Source organism: Scomber japonicus, chromosome 19 (assembly GCF_027409825.1).
Source record: "Scomber japonicus isolate fScoJap1 chromosome 19, fScoJap1.pri, whole genome shotgun sequence".
Classification (NCBI taxonomy): domain Eukaryota; kingdom Metazoa; phylum Chordata; class Actinopteri; order Scombriformes; family Scombridae; genus Scomber; species Scomber japonicus.
Genome location: NC_070596.1, coordinates 25,933,185 through 25,958,573, shown reverse-complemented (window position 1 = coordinate 25,958,573; position 25,389 = coordinate 25,933,185). Strand labels below are relative to the sequence as shown.

Sequence of the window (25,389 nt, the reverse complement as noted above, 5' to 3'; positions counted from 1 at the left end):
TTGTTTGTTTTGTGTTTTTTTTTCAGTAGATAAAACTTTTTTTTCCCCTTTTTTTTTTTTTTTTTTTTTTAATATTTATTTTGACATGTATTTGTAATCATTGTGATCATCATTGCTAATATTGTGTGGCTTTTTTTTTTTTTTTTGTTAATTTTTATTTTATTTAGTGCTACAAAAACTGTTATTAACCGAGGCTAGGCTTAAATCGTTTCTATGAAAATGAGTAGAGGCAAATCCTAGGTTTTTATACACACACACACACACACACACACACACACACACACACACACACACACACACACACACACACACACACACACACACACACACACACACACACACACACACACAATGCATTACACACACACATATATATAAGCTCAGAAGCTCAGAATAGGGGAGCTACACATTTCTTTTTTGGGAATCATCCTCTGGTGCTGTAGTGCTCGGGGGGTTAATTAATGCTTCTTGTATATTTAAAAGAAACACAACCAAACACCATGAATCTAGAAATAATTGAGACTTATTATAATAAATGTGATGTATTGAAAGCTAGAAGAGATGAAAGAAAATCAGAAAAAAGGAAAATTACAGTTAGCTGATCCGTCCAAACGCTGGTCTGACGTCACCGAGGCTGCAACTGACTTCATTATTATTATTTTGATTGATTTGTGGAGTATTTTCTTAATTTTTTTTAATATAAATTGATCATATTTATTTATAAAATGTGAGAAAAACTCCCCAAATCTAAGTTAACATATCAAAAAGTTTCAAAATAAAAGCCCAAAATATTCAGTTTTTTTATCAAATATCATTAAAGGCTTCAAACTGTCACTTCCGTTAAGTCAGAGCCAACATCAAACCAACTTCATGCAGTATTTATAGTTTATAGTTTATAGAGTTGCACGCTTTTGTGATTGTCGGACACAGCTGCTCTAATTCTGACATCACAGAAAGATGATGTGAGGTGATGATGGGTGTTTTAGCATTTAGGATGTTTAGTTTACACCTGTGATTTTTTTTTTCTTCTTCTTCTTCTTTCTTCTCATTTAAGGCGGAAAGTCTGATATTCACGCTGTGCCGGTTGGAAGGATTTAAAAAAAAAAAAAAAAAAAAAAAAAAACCCATGTGAAGCGTTCACGTCAACCGACAATTAAAGAATATGATAACTGAGGGTTTAAATTTGGGTTTAATTACATTGAATGACAGATTTTTGATAATTTTAGGCATCTATTCTGTATTATAAAGTAGAAAATGGGGCTGGAATCAAATATCATGATATATTTAACCAAATACCTCGATATAGACATCTTGACAAGATTGTAAGGATGACATCGGTGCTTTAACAAAATATTTTTACAATGAGATTTTCGATAAGTAATCATCAGTAATGTGGATTTAATGACTAAGTCTGTAATTCGGCCTTTAAAAGCATGAAAGACGATATCTATAAAATATCACAATATCCATATATCGCCCAGCTCTATTATAAAATTAAATATATCCCAGTTTCTTTGTCGTAATTCTGACTTGCAGGTTGACATGAACGCTATTTACAAGCTGTAAATTCTGAATTATGATCACTCTGAGTCTGATAATTTGACGATTTGTACTTCAGTTACTGAGTTTCCTTCTTCCAGACTTCTTGTGTTGAATGTTTGCTGTGAGTTTGATCGACTTCCTCCTCCTCCTGCTGCTCTGCACTGTTTTAAGATGCGTTTAAGGTCCTCTGTGGAGTTACTGAGCTTTAACAGGGTGCTTTAAGATGCGTTTAAGGTCCTCTGTGGAGCTACGGAGCATTACCAGGGTGCTTTAAGATGCGTTTAAGGTCCTCTGTGGAGCTACGGAGCATTAGCAGGGTGCTTTAAGATGCGTTTAAGGTCCTCTGTGGAGTTACTGAGCATCAGTAGGGTGCTTTAAGATGCGTTTGCGGTCCACTGTGGAGCTACGGAGCATCAGCAGGGTGCTTTAAGATGCGTTTAAGGGTCCTTAATGATGCGTTTAAGGGTCCTTGTTTGTTTGTCACACAGTTGGAAGCTCATGCCTGAAGTTTAAAGCTATTCCACCCAACAACAATAATAATAATAATGATGATAATAATAATAATAATTAATAATGATGATAAGACTGGTGGCAAACAAACATGGATGTATGGCTGCAACTAACAATTATTATTTCTGTAGTCATTGAATCTGCTGTAGAGCTGAAACAATGAAGATGCATTTAAATACAGTTAAAAAGTTAAAAGAAGCTAAAATAGAAGAAAACAGGAGCAGCCTTTTTAAAGGGAAAAAATGCCCAAATTCTGATTCCAGTTCCTTAAATATGAATATTTTCTGTTTTATTTAGAATATAAATATCTTTATGTTGTGGACAATAGCAGCAGACATCACATTGGGATTTTTGGGAACAGTGATTGACATTTTTCCCCATTTTCTGACTTTTTATTGGCTTAAAAACTGATCGATTAATCAGGGAAAATAATTGACAGATTATTCCTGATTAATTGATCATTCTTTTAATCTATTAAACATCAGAAAACAGTGAAAAATATCCATTATAGCATCTTATAGCACATGAAGGGTGACACTAAATTAATAGTTTTTTCTGAATTATAATCATATTAAATTCACATTCATGTTAAACTAAGAAAAGCAGCAGATTCTCATATTTAAGAAGCTTGAACCATCAGAATTTGGGCATTTTTTCTTTAAAAAAAAAATGGACCTAATGAATCAATCAGCAGCCAATTAATAGGCTAATTAAGTCTTTTAATTATCTTATTGATTAATTGATACCTGTTGCAGCTCTACATGCATATAAACTATCTAGATTTCCAATTCCTCCATATTTCAGCCTCTTTGTATTTGATTTATTGGCACACAAAAGCTCCACATGGTACCTTTTCTTTTCTTTTCTTTTCTTTTCTTTTCTTTTTTTAAATGTAGGAGGGGAGCATGAAAGATTTGAGACAGTGACTTTCAAACAGAGATCATGTTTCCATTGTTTATATATTTGGATATCACTTTAAAAAAAAAAAAAGAATCACTTGCTCATCTTCACTTTTTTAGAAACCTGAAAGTGTGACTGTTATTCTCTGTTCATGCCCCCCCCCCCCTAAAAAAACACACAAGTATGCAGTCATGTGATCAAAAGTTCATCCTGAGTTTTCCTTCTTTCTCTAAAAAGCATTTCCTGTCTGCTAAGTCTCAATTTTTATAGTTAAATTATGCAAAATTCATCCACATTGACCCCCCCATTCACACCCGCCGCCTCCCCCCCTTTTATTTTATTATCATTCACATTCATCAGTGCAGTTTCTTTTCTTTTCTTTTCTTCCACACAAAGTTTAATTTATTTTGAGTTCTTGATGATATAAAATGATTTAAAAAAAACAAAAAAAAACACCAACAACCATGCCGCCTCTTTAAATAAGACATTTAATAATCAGATGGTTGCTTTTCATGATTGTGGCTGAAGCTGAATGAAATGTTTTCACACGCTCTCACCCATCCCAACTTTTTAAATAGTAATTAAACTATGTAATGTTTTTAAGCTGGAAATGTGTCTGGATTTTATTTTATTTGATTCTCCTTTTGATTGTTTTATAAAGAATCAGGTTAAAATTATCATTTAATTCTGAGTTAGAGCTTTTTAGAGCCTCCTGTTCTCGTGTCAAGGAAAGGAAGGAGGGAGGGAGGATGGAGGAAGAGGGAAGGAAGGAAGGGAGAAAGGATGGAGGTAGAAAGGATGGAAGGGAGGAAGAAGGAAGGAAAGGAGGAGGAAGGAAGGTAGGAAGGGATGAATAAAGGAAAAGTGGAAGGAAGGAAGGTAGGAAGGGATGAATAAAGGAAAAGTGGGAGGTAGGAAGGGATGAATAAAGTAAAAGAGCAAGGGAGGAGGAAGGAAAGTAGGAAGGGATGAATAAAGGAAAAGTGGAAGGGAGGAAGGAAGGTAGGAGGGAGGTAGAAAGGAAAAGAGGAAGGAAGGATGGAAGGGAGGGAGGTAGAAAGGAAAAGAGGAAGGAAGGAAAGGAGGGAGGAAGGAAGGTAGGAGGGAGGGAGGGTGTAAAGAAGGAAGGAGGGAGGAGGAAGAAGGAAGGAAAGGAGGGAGGAAGGAAAGAAAGAGAGAAGGAGGGAGGAAGGAAGGAAGGAAGGAACAGTCAAAAAAGATATAGATTAGATTTTTTTCAAAGTAAAAGTCAATTTTTTTATTCCAAAAAAGGGACATTCAGGCGGTGAAAGTGCAGAAACAGATATTAAAGAGGGTCTGAGGTTAGAAGGACATGTTGTGATTTAAATTAGGTTAAATAAGATGTTGAGGCTGCAGATGTTTGACAGTCAGGAAACCACAAATATAAAATGTCGACTTGTTTGATTTGAGCTCCATCTTACATTCACGGCCTAGTTCCACTTCCTCTTATTACACACAATAAAACTATACAGCTGCTTTATAGAGTCACAGGTCAAACTTCACTATCATAAAACACTTCCTGCCTCTCTTACTTACTGACATGGTTTATAATTATTAAAATGTTAAAATTAAAAGGTAAAGCATGTTTTAATTATAGTCACGTCATTATTCTGATGAGAAGTTTATTGCTAGAAAACCTGAGAAACATACTTTATACTTTTAATTTGAAAAGAAAAAATACACAACACTGACCAAATACATACAGTAAATTAAACTATAGTCACTTTAAAGGAATAGTCTGACATTTTACATCTATCTATCTATCTATCACTCTCTCTCTCTCTCTCTCTCTCTCTCTCTCTCTCTCTCTCTCTCTCTCTCTCTCTCTCTCTCTATCTATCTATCTATCTATCTATCTCTATCTCTCTCTCTCTCTCTCTCTCTCTCTCTCTATCTATCACTCTTTCTCTATCTATCTATCTCTCTCTCTCTCTATCTATCTATCTATCTCTCTCTCTCTCTCTCTCTATCTATCACTCTTTCTCTATCTATCTATCTCTCTCTCTCTCTCTCTCTCTCTCTCTCTCTCTCTCTCTCTCTCTCTCTCTCTCTCTCTCTATCCATCTATAAGCAAATAGCACCAGATTAAAAATATACACCTGAAACTTGATTTAACTTTATTTACTCTCTCTCTCTTTAATTTATTGTCAAAACGGCTGCAAATAAACTTAAACTCATTTTATTTAATATTTAATTTCACTACCAATTAACATAACGAGCCAAAATACAGTCATATGTGTCATTGTTTAGTTTATTTTTATGATTATGAATCAACACACTCTCTGATACAGTAGGTGGCGGCATGAACATTTAATGTTAGTTTGTAGACCAAAGACGGAGAGGAAGAAGAAGGAGAAGAAGGAGGAGGAAAGGAAGGAAGAGAGAAGGAGAAGATAAAGGAGAAGAAGGAAGGAAGGAGGCAATGCTGCTCAAAGCGGGAAGACAAAAGCATGCTGGAAAAACACGCAAAAAATTAATCTATAAGAGAGAGGGACAGAAATATTGATCTTCTTTATCTTTGCGCACTTTTTAAATAAATGAGAGATTAGTTTGTGACTTTTCTAATGAAGTCTGGTCCAGTAAAGTAATAATGTCTCTCTACACGTGGTCGGCCTGCTCGCTAATTAAAGGTATGTACACTCACAGTTAATTAAATCATTAATTATTCTGCTTCATGTGTTTTTATATTATGTAATACACGTTATATCCAAGCCTCGTAGAGCGCGCGCCAGCACACGTGGCCAGTTAACAACGTGGCGCCAAACTCCTGTTTAAAATCATGATGTTTAGTTTAAAGTTGTTAATTAAACATTAATCATTATCATTAGGGTTTAATTGAAGATGTTTTCTTATCTTAAAGCAGTCGGGCTTTAATTCGGCATAAATCCCATAATCCTACACGTTATGTTTTATTTTTAATTTTTATGACAAACATTTATTGGCCCATCCCACATGTGATTATTAGCTGGATTTATTATTTTAAAACATGCATTTTCTGGTAAAATTACACAACGCATGTAGACAAAACTAAACCAATGAAACCATACAAAACTAAAATCCCAAATGAGCTATTTTCTGTAAAGCAGTATTACATATCTACAGATTATATGTAGTTTATCTTGTTAAATGGTAATTCTTTATTTCTCTTCTTCAAGTTTCAGTCTAATTTTAATTGTTTCATATGTGAACAGCTAACTCAGTCTTTGTGCATCATCCATGTATCTATCAGTGTCTTTCAGTATATATTTTTATCTGATTATAAGCATTGTGCATTTCTAATAAAAACAGTAGAAAACTAAATAAAAGCTCATTTTCTGTGTCATGACTTTGTATTCAAATATATCAAATAACCACATTAGCTAGTTGTGAGTATACATGACAAATGCTTTAAGTATTGTGGTTTATATAAAAATAGTAAGTAGACATTTATATATCACCTTTTCTAGTCTTATCAACCACTCAAAGCGTTTTACACTACATGCCGCCATCAGTAATTTGGGGTTCAGTGTCATGTATGAGAATACTGTAACATGTGGTCTGGATGAGCCGGGTATCGAACCACCGACCTTCTGATTAGCAGACAGTCTACTCTACCTCCTGAGCCACAGCTGCTCTTAAATCTATCTTCCTTTCACAGAGTCTAAATATAAACTCTAACATGTCTAAATGTGTCTTTGTTTGACAGATGAGCTGAAGAGGACGGCTGCAGCAGCGTGGACCGGACCATCGACCTGCATGTAGACTGAGTTAGGAACATCTGTACAGCTGCTAATTGATGCAATTATCCAATCAGCCAATCATGTGGCAGCAGAGCAGTGTGTTAACTCATGTAGATACAGTTCAGGATCTGAAGTTAATGTTAGTCAAATGTTAGAATATGGAAAGGAAATGTGATCTCAGTGATAGTTTGAGTATTTCTTTAACCTTCGTGTCGTCCTCCTGACTGTTCCTTCTTTCCTTTCTCCCTCCTTCTCTCTTTTGTTCCTTCCTCTCTCTTTCCTCCCTTCCTTCTGTCCTCAATTCCTCCCTCCCTCCTTCTTTCCTTCCCTCTTTCTTTCCTTTCCTTCCTCCCTTCTTTCCTCTGTCCTTCTTTCCTTCCTCCCTCCCTTCCTCTTTTCCTTTCTCCCTACCTTACTTCGATCCTTCCTTGTTTCCTCCGTCCTACCTTCCTTCGATCCTTCCGTGTTTCCTCCGTCCTTCCTCCCTCCCTCCTTTCCTTCCGTCTTTTTTCCTTCCTTCCTTCCTCCTTTCCTTCCTTCTTCCTTCTCCTCCCATCATCCTTCCTCCCTCCCATCATCTGTCCTCCCTCCCTCCTTTCCTTCCTTCTTCCTCCCTTCCTTCCTTCTTCCTCCCATCTTTCCTCCTTTCCTTCCTTCTTGCTTCCTTTCCTTCTTTCTTCCTCCTTTCCTTCCTTCCTCCCTTCCTTCCACCTTTCCTTCCTCCCTTCCTTCCTCCTTTCCTTCCTTCCTTGACTTGAGGACAACAGGAGGGTTAAATGCTGATCCGCTGTAACTTTCACACGTAGCTTCATGTAGAGTTTAGTCAGATTGGTGTGAAAAACATCCAGCGAGCTTCACTTCTGCAGACGGAAACGAGAGAGGTCAGAGGAGGAGAGGCTAGTTTAAGCTGACAGAGAAGCTTCAGTAACTCAGATAAAGATTAAATGTCGACGTGAGCCTGAATCTCAAAGGAAGGCGTCAGAGAATCGAGGCGGTTTCGTGACACCAGAGAGAGACCCTCCATCAGTATTAGTTCCTCTTAGAGAGCTCGGTGAGTCTCATTTAATGTATTTCTGTCATTTAAAGGAGTGAAGAAGTGAATGTCTGTCCCAATGATTATACCAATCACTACCCATCTGACCCATTCATATGTCTGGGGAAGATTATACATGATATAAATGAGGGTTTTGACATTCATTATCTAACTAAAGAGCTTTACTTGAGTTTTTATATTCAGCTTATTTAATATCTTTATTTTTCTTACAGGGTCGTCTTACTGAAATGAACACAGAGCTCGAGTTGTTGATGTAAGTATAAGCACCGGACTGGTTTGTGTGTTAATTTAATGTATTTTTTATATATGAATAAAATTGTGAAAAAAAAACTTGTGTGTTGTGTGATGTTTATTGGTATTATCTGTGTATAAATGAGGTTTATCAGAGACTTTAAAGAAACTGTCCTGAGTGTCACTTTGTCCTACAGAGAATTAAAGATGCATTAACTTGATAAAACCACTCATGAAATATAATTGGGCATAAAGGAATCTCACATTTATAGTTAAAATATAATCTTTTAGAAGCACAGCCATTTAGATGATGAACAGAAAATTGATCAGCAACTATTTTAATGATCATTTTCCAGTCACTGTTACAATAGTCTTAGTACTAGTTAATTTATATCATGTCTTGCTTTACTGTAAATTTAATATTTGGGGTTTTGGACTATTGGTTGGACAAAATAAGACATTGAGGGTCTCCAGGATGTTGTGATGGCAGTTTCTGACCATTTTCTGCTGTTTCATCAACAAAATGACTTCATCGACAAAATAATCTTTACTTGCAGCCCTACTTCCTTTTCAGTTCATCAGTATAATCAGAATTTGCTGAAAGTAACCAAATACATTCAAATACAACATTGAGGTACTTGTGCTTCTGTATAACTAACATAAATACTGCATGTAGTAAAGCTCCCTGCAAGTCAGGACTGTAACTTAAAGCTACATGTAATATTAAACCAGTGACCCCTGACCTTTGTGACAAAGACAGCGTCTAGTTGAGTCTCCTTTAAAGAAAATACAGGGTTTGATTTAAGTAATATAAGTTCAAAGGGGAAACTTTAAGGACAGCCATTGTAAAAGTAAATATAATTGAATGCACATATTTGTTTTTTAGATTTTAGAGTTCAAATCATGAATATAAAAATAAATATATAATAATATATTGGCCATTTAAAAAAATGAAATTTGTGACCAAAAACAAACAACCCCATTTTAATAAAAACAAATTTAAATTACATTAAAATGTATATAAATATTTAAACAATGTTTACAAAGCACTTTACATACATTAAAATAATAGAAAAAAGTAGACAGTGAAGTAAAGATTACCACAATTAAATAAATAATAGAGCTGAATAACAAAAAAACAATAATATGAATAATAAAATAGTAAAATCATTTCTAAAAAGTCATACAAGTGACAAACATCTAAAAACAAGCAATAAAAAAGTGAAACTTCAATTCACATTTTAATGAAGTAGTAAAATAAATAAATGAACGAAAGAGTTAAATAAATAAATAAAATAGTAAAATAATAAAAAAAAAAACATATCTTTATATCAACACCATTACCAAAACGTTTATAATTATATATTTATAATAATAATAATAGAAAAAGACAACGTTAGCATAGTTAGCACGGTTAGCATGCTAAGCTAGCTCAGGACGTCCCCCGGAAGCTGTTGTGTTTCTTCTTCGTGGGCGGAGGCTGTGTGTGTGTTGCTGAGTGCCACGTTGATGGAGCTCAGTGGGGACGTGGAGATCCGACCGGAGTCTGCAGCCGGAGACCGGTCACCTCCTTTTCTGCTCCTTCAGACACTAATCCTGCAAAACACAGGGAGCTGAGGACTACTGCCACACATTACTATTTTATTATTTTATTGTTTTTATGTGTGTGTTCATGTGAGAATCAGCTGCAGCAGTAGTAGAAGAAGAAGAAAGGAAGGTAAGTGAACTGTCTTTCTACTCTGGTGTGTGTGTTTTTTTCATGCACAAGCTGCTAACAGGCTACAAAACGCAGCTGCAGCTTTTAGGACACAAAGTACAATATCTTTAAAAGCACATTAAATAAACTGACATTGAAATAACAGCGTTTTCTACCATTACCACACTTAAATTCACCTGCTGTTATTCTATTTTAATTCATCAATCAGCTGTTAGCTCACAATTAGCTTCTGCTTTACTTAAGATTGAAATAACCCCATGGCTGCAGTTCTACTAAAAGCACCCAGACTGGTTTCCTTCTTGTTCCTTGAGGGGCTTTTATAGCATTTGTGGATAATTTCTGCTTCATTGCATAGCTCAGGTGATCATTCCTGTCAGTCAGAGTAGGCCTTTGTCTGCAATAAGGGATTTATTTCTGTAGAAAAGCAATTAAAGATACAATCCCAGGAGGCAAGAATGGAGAAAACACAGTATTTGCATATAATAAAGGTATCGACTTGTTTATTAAGCTGTCATATACAGATAACACTATTAACATGTCTTGGCTAGTTAGTATTTAGCTTGTTTTTGGCTTTAAAGTGTATTAATAAAGTGATAGAGGCAGAACTCAGTCAATGCATTCATAAGGACAGATCTTAAATTAACAGTCAGGAGCTCAAATGAACATTAAAGCTGTTTTTCTTTGCTGTAATCATTCCTCCTGTTCATACTGACTATTAGAAGATCCTTTCATAATGTTCTTATAATATAAATGATGGAGGACATAATCCTCAGTCCTCCTTCTGTGCAACAAAAAAGTATTTAAAAGTTGATCTGAAGCTATTATGAAGCTTCAATGCATAGTGCAGGTGATCATTACTGTCAGTCAGAGTAGGCCTTTGTGTGCATAAGGCTGCTGTGATGTTATTTATTGCAATAGAAAGGTAATTAAAGATACAGTCCCAGGAGGCAAGAATGGAGAAAATGCTGTTTTTGCATATAATAAAGGTATTGACTTGTTTATTAAGCTGTCACATACAGATAACACTATGAAGATGTGCTTTGATGACTTTGATTTAGCTTGTTTTGGCTTTAAAGTGTATTATTAAGGTGATAGAGGCAGAACTCAGTCAATGCATTCATAAGGACAGGTCTTAAGTAATCAGTCAGGAGCTCAAATGAACATTAAAGCTGTTTTTCCTTGCTGTAATCATTCCTCCTGTTCATACTGACTATTTAAAGATCTCCTTCAAATGTGCTTTGATGCAGGACAAAATCCACAGTGTGTCATTTAAAAGTAGATGTGAAGCTCATATCCAGCTTCAGCAGTCTGATTTGTCATATGAAGTGGATATCTGACACATTTACAGTCTTTTTAGCATCAGATTCCCTCTTAGTGTTTCCTGTTGAGCTGTGGTGGAAGCATAGTAACAAAAACAGTGTAACATTGAAACATAGAAGATGAAGATTTGACTCATTTGGATGCTGAAGCTTCATATTAGCTTTAAATTAAACTTTTAAATACATTTTATTTGCACAGAAGGATGATCAGTCTTTCATTTTGGCTCCTGGCTGTTGTTTTTAAGACAAGACAGAATTATAAGCTCTTTCATATTCATACTGTAGGAGCTAAAATCAAACATTATAGAGTCTGTTATTTGTGGTGATTCCCTCAGAAGCTAAATGAAGAGAAAAGAAAACATTACATTACAGTAAGAAATGGCATGTTTCCTTCAAATGGTGCACTTAATTATTTATTTATTTCTTTTTTTCTTTCTTTTCTCCAGGATGAAACTTAAAGAGATCAAACGCTCGTCCATCCAGAGCTGGAGTCCTGCACAGCAACATCCCATCTACCTTGCAACAGGTAAGAGCATGCAGCATGCAGCGAGCTCCTGCACAGACCTGCTGCTGCTACTGCGGCTGCTGCTGCTTCATGTTTTCATAAGATGTTATATCATCATGTCAGCTGTCTTAAACTAATCAGAGTGACAGAGTGAGTGGCATGCATATAATTTGTTTGTCTTTTTGCTCCATTGGAGAACGGCAGCAGCAGGATAATGTGGCTGCACAGCATAGCAAAGATAATGGATTTAAATGAGCTGGTGTGTCTGTCTTGATGTTGTTCTGCAGGCATTGTCTCCTCAGCTTTCTTTTCTATCTGCTACTGGAAAGAAATAACACAGTCTCTGTATGGAAGTGGAGTTTTTATTTAAGTTTATTTGACACTATGAGAGCTTTAAACTACAAGAAATGTTGAGAGAAGACTGATCTCCATATTGGTCTTTGATGTGAAGATAGTAAAGATGCAGGAGGAGCAACATTTAGCATTATTGTGACACAACATGAAACAAACTAAGCTGAAAATAAGAATAAGCAGCAATAAACCTGCAGATTTTACAAGTTAACTGAATAATTTAAACTTTAGAAAACAACAAAAAATACATCTAGAGCAGAGGTGTCAAACTCATTTTCATTGAAGGGCCACATACAGCTAAATTTGATCTCATGTGGGCCGGACCAATAAAGAGATGGAAGGGAGGAAGGAAACAAGGATGGAAAGAAGGGAAAAGTGATAGGAAGGAAAGAAAGGAGGGAAAGGAAAGACAAAAGGAAGGAAAAGGGATTAGGAAGGAAGGGAAGAAAGGAAAAGAAGACAAGAAAGGAAGGAAGGAAGGAAGGAAAGGAGGAAAGGAAGGAAAGGAGGAAAGGAAGAAAGGAAAAGAAGATGAAGGAAAGGTGGAAGGAAGGAAGGAAGGACCGAGGGAGGGAAGGAAGGAAGGAAGGAAAAGGGATTAGGAAGCAAGGAAGAAAGGAAAAGAAGATGAAGGAAGGAAGGACAGAGGGAAGGAAACAAAGAAGGAAAGAAGACAAGGAAGGAAGGATGGAGGGAAGGAAACAAAGAAGGAAAGAATTAAGAAAGGGAGGAAGGAAAGAAGGTCAGATGACAGGAGGGTGGGAAGGAAAAGAAGACAGGAAGGAAAGTGGGCCGGATTGGACGCCTTGGCGGGCCGGATCTGGCCCACGGGCCGCATGTTTGACACCCCTGATCTAGAGTGATGCTTTGTTTGTCAGATTAACAGTTTAATACCCCAGAGATACTCAGTTTACTTTAACAGTGGAAAATCATTAATTAAAGCATCACTTTTAAAAGATGCTTTTCATAAATAAGCAAATTTGGGAAAAGAAGACAGGAAAAGCACAAGTGTTAAATGTATAAAACAAATGCAGTGAAAGAGAATAAAAGGAAAAGCATGATACAGGATTATTTAAAGGTGTTGGACTAAGACCTGAGGATTAATTAAAAAGTGATTTTAGAGTCTGGGGAGGTTTTACAGGTTAAAGGCAGCGATGGTGACGACTCAGGAGGAAAGCAGCATTATTTAAAACTCAGCAACCTTCAAATAATTAAATTTAGTTTTGTTTCTTTTGCTCTTAAAGTATTTGATGGATGAAAAGCTCTAAAAAAAAAAGTGAGTTATGAGTCAGGAGAGTTTTCACTGGTTGAGGGTAGCCATGGCGATGACTCAGGGGAAAAACAGCATCATTATGACTCAGGAACCTTCAAGTAATTCATGTTTCCTTCTTATCCTTTGCACTTAAAGCAGGGGTTCCTTCCTTCCTTCTTCCCTTCCTTCTTCCCTTCCTTCCTTCCTTCCTTCCTTCCTGCCTTCCTTCCTTCCTTCCTACCTTTTGTCTGTCCTTCTTTCCTTCCCTTCTTTTGCTTCCTTACTTTTTTTTGTCCTTCTTCCATCTTTCTGTCCTGTCTCCTTCCTTCTTCTCTTCTCTTCTCTTCTCTTCTCTTCTCTTCTCTTCTCTTCTTTCTTTCCTTCCTTCCTTCCTTCCTTCCCTCCTACCTTTTGTCTGTCCTTCTTTCCTTCCCTTCTTATTCCCTTCCTTCTTTTGCTTCCTTACTTTCTTCTGTCCTTCTTCCCATTCTTCCATCTTTCCTTCCTGTCTCTGAAGCTGAGCTTTAGTGGAGAGAAGCAGCATCATTTTAGATTCAGGAACCATCCAGTAATTGTCATATTTTTTTCATTTCCTCTTCGTCTTCCTCCAGGAACATCAGCCCAGCAGCTGGATGCCTCCTTCAGCACCAATGCCTCGCTGGAGTTCTTTGAGCTGGATCTGGCCGAGCCGTCACTGGACATGAAGTCATGTGGCAGCTTGTCCACACCGCACAGGTAGAAGAAGAAGAAGAAGAAGAAGCTCCTCGCTGCTCTCATGATGACTTTATTTAACTTTTTCATGCTTCATGCTTTTCCTTCTTTACCTTCCTTCCTTCCTTCCTTCCTTCCTTCCTCCCTTTCATCTTTCCTTCCTGTCTTCTTTTCCAACCTTTCCTTTCTTTTATTTCTTCCTTCCTCACTTTTATTCTTTCCTTCCCACCTTCCTTCCATTTGTCCTTCCTCCCTTTCTGCCTTCCTTCTTTTCCTTCCTCCCTTGCTTTTGTCCTTCCACCCTTGCTTTTGTCCTTCCTTCCTTCCTTCCTTCCTTCCTTTCATGACTTATTCTCCTTTCTCCTCACAGATACCACAAACTGATGTGGGATCCCTATGGCATGGATCAAAGCCACCCAGCCGGCATCCTCATCGCGGGAGGCGAGAACGGCAACGTCATCCTGTACGACCCCGCCAAAATAATGGCGGGAGAGACGGACGTGATCATCGCCGAGAGCGACCGGCACACGGGCCCAGTGAGAGCGCTCGACGTCAACCCGTTCCAGGTTCGCTCCGTCTGTACATTTCAACCTGTGTGTTTTAAAAGTGGGAGGAAATGCAGTGAGTCATCGTTGTGTCTCGTCTTCTTTCGCTGCAGGTGAACCTGGTCGCATCAGGCGGGAACGAGTCTGAGATCTATATCTGGGATATGAATAGCTTCGGCTCTCCGATGACGCCAGGACCTAAAACTCAGGTACATTTATTAAAAAACGCCTACAGCCTATATTTGATTCTACTCAGATGTTCAATTATATATAAAACTAGCTGAACTCTCACTGTTAGATGTGATATGATAAAGATGATTGTATCGTGACTATATAACCCTCCTGTTGTCCTTGAGTCAAGGAAGGATGGGAGGGAGGAAGAAGGGAGGAAGAAGGGAGGAAGAAGGGAGGAAGAAGGAAGGAAGGAAAGGAGGAAGAAGGAAGGGAGGAAGAAGGACTGAAAGGAGGGAAGGAGGAAGGATGGACAGAAGCAAGGAATAAAAGGGGGATGGAGGAAGGAAAGAAAGAGAGAAGGAGGGAGGGAGGAAGAAGGAAGGGAAGGAAAGGAGGGATGAAAGAAGGAAGGGAAGGAAAGGAGGGATGAAAGAAGTAAGGGAGGAAAAAGGAAGGAAGGGAGGAAGAAAGACAGAAAGGAGGGAGGGAGGAAGGAAGGAGAGTAGGGAGGAAGGAAGGGAGGAAAGGAAAGAAGGAAGGACAGAAGCAAGGAAGAAAGGGGGATGGAGGACGGAAAGAAGGAAGGGAGGAAAGAGAGAGGAAGGAAAGAAAGAGAGATGGAGGGAGGGAGAGAGGACAGACAGAAGGAAGGAAGGGAGGAAGGAAGGAACAGTCAAAACAGACGGGGTCAATTTGACCCGGGAGGACGACTGGAAGGTTAAAATCGAGTAATGTGCTCTGATCTCTTTGTTCTGGTTCAAACTATAATGTTTTGTGTCTCGAAGCCTCTGGAGGACATCAGCTGCGTAGCGTGGAACAGACAGGTCCAACACATCCTGGCGTCTGCTAGTCCGAGCGGCCGAGCCTCGGTGTGGGACCTCCGCAAGAACGACCTCATCATCAAAGTCAGCGACCATAGCAACAGAGTAAGTCATGCACCTCATCTTTCCTCACAGTATCTCCTCAGCTTAAACAGTTTACTTTAAATCTTTATGATGTTTATGTTTCTGGCTTTTAGATGCATTGCTCCGGACTGGCGTGGAACCCAGAAGTGGCGACGCAGCTGGTCTTATCCTCCGAGGACGATCGGATGCCGGTCATCCAGATGTGGGATTTACGTTTCGCTACCTCTCCTCTCAAGATTTTTGAGAATCACACACGGTAAACGCAAATCAGTTTTAACCATTTCTTTGCTATATTAAACGGATAAAGCTTTGTTTTATTTTTAACTGGACCTGAATGAACTGATACTACCAACACTGTTTTATCTGTGAGGCCAAAGCTGAACATATCTTAGACCTTAATACTTATATTTTAAACCATTAAAATAGCTTAATTGAGCCTCGCTGCTGCACTGGGTGACATGTTCCTTTATAACAATGAACAAGGACTCTCTAGTTTATTTTAATTCAATCCTAAAAAAACACAATCCTGCTGCTGTAAACACTCTAAAACACAAAATATGTATCCATCCGCCACTTAAAATAGTCCCAAACTAATGCATTATTTACTTCTGCATGAGTAACAAGTGCCCAGCTGATTCTGGAAACAATATAGCCTTTATTTAAAAATGAAACTTATATATTTGTGATATTTTTAATTAAGATTCAAGCCACATTTATTTATATATATTCCCATGTAGATGTGTAGTAGTTGTGTTTATATTGTTTTTATGGAGTTTGCTTGGAGGAAGCTTTACACATTGATCTGCATCTACAATAATTTACAGTGTTGGAGATCAGATTAGACCTTCCTTCCTTCCTTCCTTCCTTCCTCCCTTTCCTTCCTTCCTGCCTTCCTTCCTTCCTTCCTTCTCCTCCTTCTTTTCCTTTCTCTCGTCCTTCCTTCCTTCCTGCCTCCCTTCCTTCCTTCCTTCCTTCCTTCCTTCTTTCCTTCCTTCCTTCTCCTTCTTTTCCTTTCTCTCGTCCTTCCTTCCTTCCTTCCTTCCTTCCTTCCTTCCTTCTTTCCCTCCTTCCTTCTTCCCTTCCCTCCTTCCTTCCCTCCTTCCTTCCTTCCTTCCTTCCTTCCTTTGTTCTCCTCCTTCCTTCTCCTCCTTCTTTTGCTTTCTCTCTTCCTTCCTTCCTTCCTTCCTTCCTCCTTTCCCTCCTTCCTTCTTCCCTTCCTTCCTTCCTTCCTTCCTTCCTTCCTTCCTTCCTTCCTTCTCCTCCTTCCTTCTCCTCCTTCTTTTCCTTTCTCTCTTCCCTCCTTCCTTCCCTCCTTCCTTCCCTCCTTCCTTCCCTCCTTCCTTCCCTCCTTCCTTCCTTTCATCCTTAAGAGACAGATGAGTGTAATGTTGGTTTTGTTAGTTTCATATTTAAGGGATTTGATGACAGTAATAAACACATATAAAGAATCTCTTCCCTCTTTTTAAACCTGTTCATCTCTTTAAGACGTTACCGTACTCTTGTGTGTGTGCAGGGGCGTTCTGGCCATCGCCTGGAGTCTGGCTGATCCTGAGCTGCTTCTGAGCTGCGGGAAAGACAACAGGATCCTGTGCTGGAACCCCAACACAGCAGAGGTAAAAGATCCATCTCACCGTTCACATCAGCTGTTTGACCTTCTGCTGTCAGGAAGGAGCTACAGACCAATCACACACACACAGACTCATGAATAGTTTCCATCTTAAAGCTTCTTTATACTGAACTGAATCTAAAGCTTCATAGACAATCCTCTGCTATAAAAGTGCAATATTATTTATTTATTCTACTGTGCGATATACCGACCTTTAACCCTTTACATACTGTTCATATTCTGACTACATGTTTGATTAATCTTGTGGAAAAAAAGACATTCACAATCACAGTTTTATGGTCGAGGTGAACATTTTATAGAATATAAATGCTTGAATATGCGTGAATGAATATTACGCTTTTTTTCAAATGTATACATTTGAATATATAAATATGTGTATCAGCTGCTCAACAATAAAAAAAATATGCTTTTTATTTCCATTTTTGTTCACTGTCGGCCCACCGAGGGGTCTGGTCCACTTTCCTTCCTGTCTTCTTTTCTTTCCTTCCTTCCATCTGCCTTTCTACCCTTTCATCTTTCCTTCCTGTCTTCTCTTCCTTCCTTCCTTCCTTCCTTCCTTCCTTCATTCTTTTCTTCCTTCTTCCCTTCCTTTCTCCCTTCCTTCCTTCCTTCCTTTCCATCCTTCTGTCCTTCCTTCCTTCCTATCATCTTTCTTTCCTTGTCTTCTCTTCCTTCCTTCCTTCCTTCCTTCCTTCCATCTGCCTTTCTACCCTTTCAACTCTCCTTCCTTTCTTCTCTTCCTTCCTTCCTTCCTTCCTTCCTGCCTTCCTGCCTTCCTGCCGTTCTTCCTTCTCCCCTTTCTCCCTTCCCTCCTTCCTTCCCTCCTTCCTTCCTTCCGTCCTTCTCCTTCTTTTCCTTTCTCTCCTTCCTTCCCTCCTTCCTTCCTTCCTTCCTTCCTTCCTTCCTTCCTTCCTTCCCTCCTTCCCTCCTTCCCTCCTTCCTTCCTTCCATCCCTGACTCAGATTATCATCCATCACACTGATTTCAGTCGTCTGTCTGTAACTAACTCACCGTCTCTTCCTCCTCAGGTTCTGTACGAGCTTCCCACCAGCAGTCAGTGGTGCTTTGACATCCAGTGGTGTCCGAGGAACCCGGCGGTTCTGTCGGCCGCCAGCTTCGACGGACACATCGACATCTACTCCATCATGGGAGGAAGCAACCAGGCGCAGAGCCAGAGACACGCCGACCAGGTGAGAATAAAACCTCCCGGAGACTAAACATCATCCGTCCCTCCTTTCCTTCCTTCTTTCCTTCCATCTTTCCTTTGCGTCTTCGCTTCCTTCTCCTTCGTCCTTCTCCTTCCTTCTTCCCTTCTTTTCCTTTCTCTTGTCCTTCCTTCCTTCCTTCCTTCCTTCCTTCCTTCCTTCTTTCCCTCCTTCCTCCCTTCCTTCCTTCCTTCCTTCCTTCCTTCCTCCCTCCCTCCCTCCCTCCTTCCTTCCTTTTTTCCTTCCTTCCTTCATCCCTCCCTCCTTCCTTCCTTCCTCCCTTCCTTCCTTCTGCCCTTCCTTTCCCTCCTTCCTCCCTTCCTTCCTTCTGCCCTTCCTTTCCCTCCCTTCCTTCCTTCCTTCCTCTCTCCCTCCCTCCCTCCCTCCCTCCCTCCCTCCCTCCCTCCCTCCTTCCTTCCTTCCTTTTTTCCTTCCTTCCTTCATCCCTCCCTCCTTCCTTCCTTCCTTCCTTCCTCCCTTCCTCCCTTCCTTCCTTCTTTCCTTCCTTCCTTTCATCCTTATGAGTGCAAAGTTGGTTTTAAAATAAACCTCCTGAAGACTAAACATGTGTGTGAATAAAAGATAGAAGCTTAACCTCATTATAATAATGAAATATAAAATAAAATATTATAAAGTGTTTAAATTTAATTACTGTGTGGAAATAAACTGTGTGACGTTTGATTGACAGCCTGTTGGAGGACCTGCGGTAGGTGATTATTTTATAGTTAACCTGGAAAATCAGCAGATTATAACTCCAACTAATGATTATTTTAACTACTGATTTAATCTATTAATTGATTTTTGTATTAATTAATAAGTTTGATCTATAAAATGTCCAAAATTAACCTTTTTTTTAAATCACAATCAACACCAAGAACTAAACATATTCAGTTTATTTTAATAGAAGGCTAAATAAATAAACTAATTGATTATTTGGCCGTCTATTTATTAAATGAACTGAATATTAAAAATAAACTGTAAAGACTCAAACACATCACAGTGATCTTGGTATGTTAAAAGCAACTATTCGTCTTTTTTTATATTTTTCTTTTCTTGTTTCTTTTCTTTTTATCGACGCCTTCTCAGATCCTCCGAGATGATTTGATGCTTTGGGGCATTTTTTTTTTCTTTCTGCTGTTGAACTCAAACAACCTCCACACATACATTTCTTTTTCTTTTATTGTTGCATACATCTGATCTGAACTGAGTCGTCATCTCGTCTGACATGAATACTGACGATCATGAGAGAAGAGTGGTGAAATCTTTACTTGTCTTACATCTCGTCCACTGACGGCTGATCTGAAGATTCAAAATTATGACAGAAATTGAAGATAAAATTAACACACTCTGGTGATGATGATGATGATGATGATGATTATAATAACACTACTAATACTAATAATAATAATCATAATAATAGCTTTATATTATATAGTAATAAGTATAGTGATAATAGCTTTGTAGTATATAGTACCTTTTTAAAACACACAGTTTACAAAGTGCTTTGACAGACAAAGTAAAGATCATATATCAATTAAAGGAGTACATTTGTGGAATATACTTGAAAATAATTTAAAATACATATAACATACAACATAGATTTAAAAAAAATATATATATATTTAAAGATAAGATGATTAATTAATATAAAACTGAGGCATAAATATTAACATATATATGATTCTTGTAATGGATTTAATTATTTATGTATATGAACCTTGGTACTTTTGGGGATATATAACCATGCATATACATATATAAGGGATATATGTATATTTCATTGTATTATTATATGTGCATTATGTACATATATTATATTATTATCATTTACTGAACATTCAGACAGTGTTGTGACTGGTTTTGGGGGTTTTAGGGTGAATGAACATGAATAAGGAGGCTGAATTAGATGAAACAAAAGCCAGTTTATTAATTAACTAAAAATATAAAACACACAAAGAGAGAAAACAAAGAGGAGTGGAGGCTCAGAGAAAGAGGAGGAGGAGGAGGAGGAGGAGGAGGAGGAGGAGGAGGAAGCTGCCACTGATAAACTGTAGTCTGAGACAGAAGGTGATTTAAGATAAGATATTTCTTTATTAGTCCCACAATGGAGAAACGTACAGTGTTACAGCAGCATAGTGAGTAAATATAGAAAGATGCTCAGTAACAGTAACATAATGTCAGAACGATGATAACATAACAACAACATGTAAAAGCAATATTAAGATGAAGTTAAAAACATTTGTAATCAATTAAAATAAGAAATAAGGCTTTTTAACAGCTGTAGTGGTTGTAAAGAATCTAATTTAAAGGGCTTTTTCAGATTATTCAACTTATTCTGTGAGCGAATACCAATAACATTTGACTTCAGGGTTAAAAGAGATTACATATATAGGGAGGTAGTAACTGTAATAAAGCTTTTATACTGTAAATATGAATAAAAACCAGCTAATTTATAAAAGATTAAAGATAAAAAATAGTGATTCAACAATTTTCTGTGGAGAATAGAGAAGCAATTTTTTTATTCCCACAGAGAAAACTTAAGTATTGTTCTCAATTTACCAATAAGTGTGTTTTACTGTGATGTTTAAAATTGAGTAATAATTTAACCCTTTCATGCATGAATTAGGATTACCGCAGTCAGGATTTTTGTGTTTGTAAGTGTTTGCATCAGATAACATTACTTATTCACTGGAGGTCTTAATAACTTTATAACAAAAAGCCAGTTACAAGTTGCTAAAAAATAGTCCTGTGAGTAAAACATGATAAATGCTGGAATAAAGTTTGGGTAGGAGTACATGTAAGACACTTTAAAGAGGCCAAAAATAATTAAAACAACAGAATAAAGCCAATTATTTGAACAGTTTCATTCAATCATGATAACCGAGGCAGGATCTTTTTCCCCAAATGTTCTTATTTCTCTTTAAAAATAACTTTTCTTATTCATCCAATTACATTACATGACAATAACATCATGCATATATAAGAAAACAGCTGTTTGAATAGCTCCACTGTAGTGATGACTGTGCGTGAAAGGGTTAACGATCATTTAATACGATATCTGTGTGTTTATATTCCAGATCAGTAACTCTTTCGGGAACATGGATCCTTTCGGGACGGGACAAACGTTGCCTCCGCTGCAGCTTCCTCAGACTGCCGCCCCCCCGGCTACGATCAACCCTCTGAAGAAGCCTCCGAAGTGGATCCGCAGACCCGTCGGAGCCTCGTTCGCTGTGAGTTTCTTCACTTCTCAAACCGACCGACTCTATTCTCTCTCATCAGATCCACTCACACTCTTTTATTCCCTTCCTCAGTTCGGCGGGAAGCTCGTCTCTCTGGAGAACACAAAGCCGAACCCTCAGCAGCCGCAGCAGCCCACCTCACACGTCGTGCACGTCAGTCAGGTTGTCACGGAGACGGACTTCCTGAAGCGCTCCGATCAGCTGCAGGCGACGCTGAGCGCGGGAAGCTTCGTGGAGTTCTGCCAGGAGAAGGTCGACGCCGCCGGGAACGAGTTCGAAAAGACTGTTTGGTCTTTCCTCAAGGTACCAAATCTGTTTATTAGTTTATTTAAATTAATGTGAATATAACAGGACATGTCCTCGAGTCAAGGAAGGAAGGAAGGAAGGAAGGGAGGGAGGGAGGGAGGAAGGGAGGAAGAAAGAAGCAAAGGAGGGAAGGAGGGAAGGAGGGAAGGGAGGAAGGGAGGAAGAAAGAAGCAAAGGAGGGAAGGAAGGAAGGGAGGAAGAAAGGAGGGAAGGAAGGAAGGGAGGAAGAAAGAAGCAAAGGAGGGAAAGAAGGAAGGGAGGAAGAAAGAAGCAAAGGAGGGAAGGAAGGAAGGGAGGAAGAAAGAAGGAAAGAAGGAAGGGAGGAGGGAGGGAGGAAGGGGGATGGAAGGAAGGGAAGAAGGAAGGATGGAAGGGAGGGAGGGAGAAAGAGGAAGGGAAGGAAAGGAAGGAAGGAAGGAAGGAAGGAAGGAAGGAAGGAAGGAACAGTCAGAACAGACAGGGTCAGTTTGACCCGGGAGGACGACACGAAGGTTAAAATTAATAATGAAGTCGATGTTTAAATGACCTTTTTGTGTTTTCAGGCTAATTTTGAAAGTGACCTCCGCAGCAAGTTCCTGGAGCTTCTGGGATACAACAAAGAGGAGTTAGCATTGAAGGTGAGACACAGGCGGAATGTATTCAAGCCTACTGTGTGTATTAATATATATTTATATACTTTATTAAAGCTACCCTTACCTTTGTTACATTTTTACACATTTTTTTTGTTTAGGTTAAAATGCTATTAATAAGATAATGGCACTCTAAAATGTTGAAGAGATCCACCAGGCATAGAAACTTATCATTATTCCATTCTTATAATATTCTTTGAAAACTCCGGCCTGCCTGTTTTCCCCTTCAGTGTTACGTAATCGCGTGCATCCCCGACCGGAAGACAGTCTGTTGTGGATCCACGGCATTATAATACATCCATGATCCACAGAGATAGCCGTGAACAGACAGTAACGACTGACAGTGGCCGACAAAAGTGGGACACGGGGAAAAAAAAAAGTATATCAGAACATTTTATTGTAGTGCGGGGGGTGGACATAGGAGGGAGGAGGGATTGTTGCTGTTCAAGTTTATATAAAGTGCTGTGTGAAATGCAAGAAAGGTAAGAGTAGCTTTAAAGTGTCTGTCCTTATATCTCATGATAATTGTGTCCTTTTCTTTTATCAGATTTCAGCAGCACTTGAGGAAAAGCCTGCTGAGCCTCAGATGGAGGTTTGTTTCCACTATAATAACTTATATATATCCATAGGGGGAAATTATGATAGTCTTTGCTGAGATATTTAGTAAGTTAAAATGACACACACATTCAATAAATATGATATGGTACTATTTACTCAAAAATATATTGAGTGTCTTATCTCATGATTATTGTCTCCTTTTCATCAACAGATTCCAGCAGCAGTAGAGGAAACACCTGCTGAGCCTCCGATGGTGCGTTTAAACCCTTAAAGTGCATCTTAACCTTAGAGAGCAGTTAATCTCTGTGTAATTACAGTATACTTTCTATTATAACTACATATATAAATGTAAATGTAAATGTACTTTATTTATACAACCCTTTTACAACAGTCCTTTCGGTGTACCAAAGTGCTTTACAGCAGGTAATAAATAAAGAGAGGAATAAGTAAAAACAATTAGAAACAATAGAATAACAGTGAAAGCAATAAAATACAACAAAATCAAATAAGATAAGATAAGATAAAAGTGTCATACTACTGGGTATTAAAAGCCATCCTAAAAAAGTAGGTTTTTAGCCTGGACTTGAAGAGACCCAGGTCAGAAATAGTACGCATCTCGGTGGGGAGCTTATTCCAGATCCTGGGGGCAGCGACAGAAAAGGTTCGGTCACCCCAGTGTTTGTACTTTGACCTGGGCCGTTCCAGCAAGAGTTGATTTGTTGACCTCAGAGCTCTACCAGGATTACGAACAGTTAAAAGCTCAGATAAATACAATGGGGCGAGGCCGTTAAGAGTTTTAAAAATAAACATTAAAAGTTTAAAATCAGTTCTATAATTCATATTCGTAGTATGTATGTATTTGCTCAAAGTATATTCTGCATCCTTTTTGTTAACAGATTCCAGCAGCAGTAGAGGAAACGCCTGCTGAGCCTCCGATGGTGAGTTTTTCTCCGTCTAATTACAGTATCATTTCCATGACAACTACTATAATTAACATTATAACTATGTAAAGGGAGAAATGATGATACTGTGTGACCTGTAACTTTTGTTTTAGGTCTGGTTACTAAATTAATATTATGATATTTTATAGATAGGTCTTAAATTTTGGATATCGTAATATGGTGATATGGAATAAGTATCTTCTCCTGCTTTTAAAAGCTGCATTACAGTAAAAATGTCATTATCTGAGCTTAACAGACTGTTCTATTACCTGCCTTTATCCACTGAGTCATTATATTCACATTACTGATGGTTATTTATCAAAAAATATCAATATCGAGGTATTTGGTAAAACATATTGTGATATTTGATTCTGCCCGTATCACCCAGCCCTACTTGATTTAAATAATTGTCTCCTTTTTGTCAACAGATTTCAGCAGCTGTGGAGGAAACACCTGCTGAGCCTCCGATGGTGCGTTAAAATGCGTTTTACATTAACCTTCATGTCGTCCTCCCGGGTCAAATTGACCCTGTCTGTTTTGACTGTTTCTTCCTTTTCCTTTCTCCCTCCCTCCTTCCTTTCCTCCTTCCTTCCTTCCCTTTCTCCCTCCCTCCTCCTTTCTTTCTTTCCTTCCCTCTACCTTCTTCCTCCCTTCCTTCCCCCTTTCCTCCTTCCTTCTTCCTACCTTCCTTCCTTCCTTCCTTCCTTCCCTTTCTCCCTCCCTCCTCCTCTCTTTCTTTCCTTCCCTCTACCTTTTTCCTCCCTTCCCCCTTTCCTTCCTTCTCTCCTTCCTCCCTCCCTTTCCTCCTTCCTTCCCTCCTGCCTTCTTCCTCCCTTCCCCCTTTTCCTTCCTTCCTTCCTTCTCCCCTCCTTCCTCCCTCCCTTTCTTCCTTCCTTCCTCCTTCCTTCCTTTCCCTCCCTCCTTCTTTCCTTCCTTTGTCCCTTCCCTCCTTCCTCCCTTTCCTTGTAGTTATTTAATATATAATCCTGTTGTAATGACGTTATCATTCTTTACAAACACAAATCATTTTTAAAACACTTCAAATAGTCTTTTAAAAATGCACATGGTGACATTTTTTTCCCAAGCTGGGCCCCAATAGTGAATGCTTTGCTTTCATAATGACTTGAGAAGCTTCCAAATATCTGTTTAACACACTCGGCTGCTCAGCGTTTGTTTCTGCTCGCTGTGCCGTTCTCATCCTTTCACTGACGATGCAGAAACACTCTCAGCACTGTTTCACTTCTTTACTGAAATGTGACAAACTGAACCGTGAACTGTCTCCGGTCTCGCAATAAGGAAGTGTTGCAAGTGTTTGTAAAGATGAGGCTCGATCTCTGCTGCTGCTGCTAAAACTACTACTACTTAGAGGAAGTTGGAGATTAATTCATTCAGCTTCAGGTTTGATCTCTTTTTCTTGATGCTGCTCCC

At 38.6% G+C, this 25,389-nt stretch overlaps 1 protein-coding gene across 3 annotated transcripts in view; it reads left to right on the top strand.

Annotated features, from left to right (window-relative positions):
- Nucleotides 1-9,509: 9,509 nt before the first annotated feature.
- sec31a (SEC31 homolog A, COPII coat complex component) overlaps nt 9,510-25,389 on the top strand; it is a 30,242-nt gene continuing 14,362 nt past the window's right edge. For 2 of the 3 annotated variants that reach the window (XM_053340033.1, XM_053340031.1), the window contains exons 1-16: nt 9,510-9,694; nt 11,460-11,539; nt 13,733-13,856; nt 14,203-14,398; nt 14,491-14,586; nt 15,337-15,477; nt 15,570-15,712; nt 16,970-17,069; nt 18,112-18,273; nt 21,366-21,518; nt 21,600-21,830; nt 22,376-22,450; nt 23,010-23,054; nt 23,232-23,273; nt 23,917-23,958; nt 24,390-24,431. In XM_053340033.1, the coding sequence (XP_053196008.1) occupies nt 11,461-11,539; nt 13,733-13,856; nt 14,203-14,398; nt 14,491-14,586; nt 15,337-15,477; nt 15,570-15,712; nt 16,970-17,069; nt 18,112-18,273; nt 21,366-21,518; nt 21,600-21,830; nt 22,376-22,450; nt 23,010-23,054; nt 23,232-23,273; nt 23,917-23,958; nt 24,390-24,431 (1,671 nt within the window). In that variant the 5' untranslated portion in view covers nt 9,510-9,694; nt 11,460. Of the gene's footprint in view, nt 9,695-11,459; nt 11,540-13,732; nt 13,857-14,202; nt 14,399-14,490; nt 14,587-15,336; nt 15,478-15,569; nt 15,713-16,969; nt 17,070-18,111; nt 18,274-18,976; nt 18,995-21,365; nt 21,519-21,599; nt 21,831-22,375; nt 22,451-23,009; nt 23,055-23,231; nt 23,274-23,916; nt 23,959-24,389; nt 24,432-25,389 lie in introns of all 3 variants that reach the window. The other variant, XM_053340030.1, reaches the window with a different exon arrangement.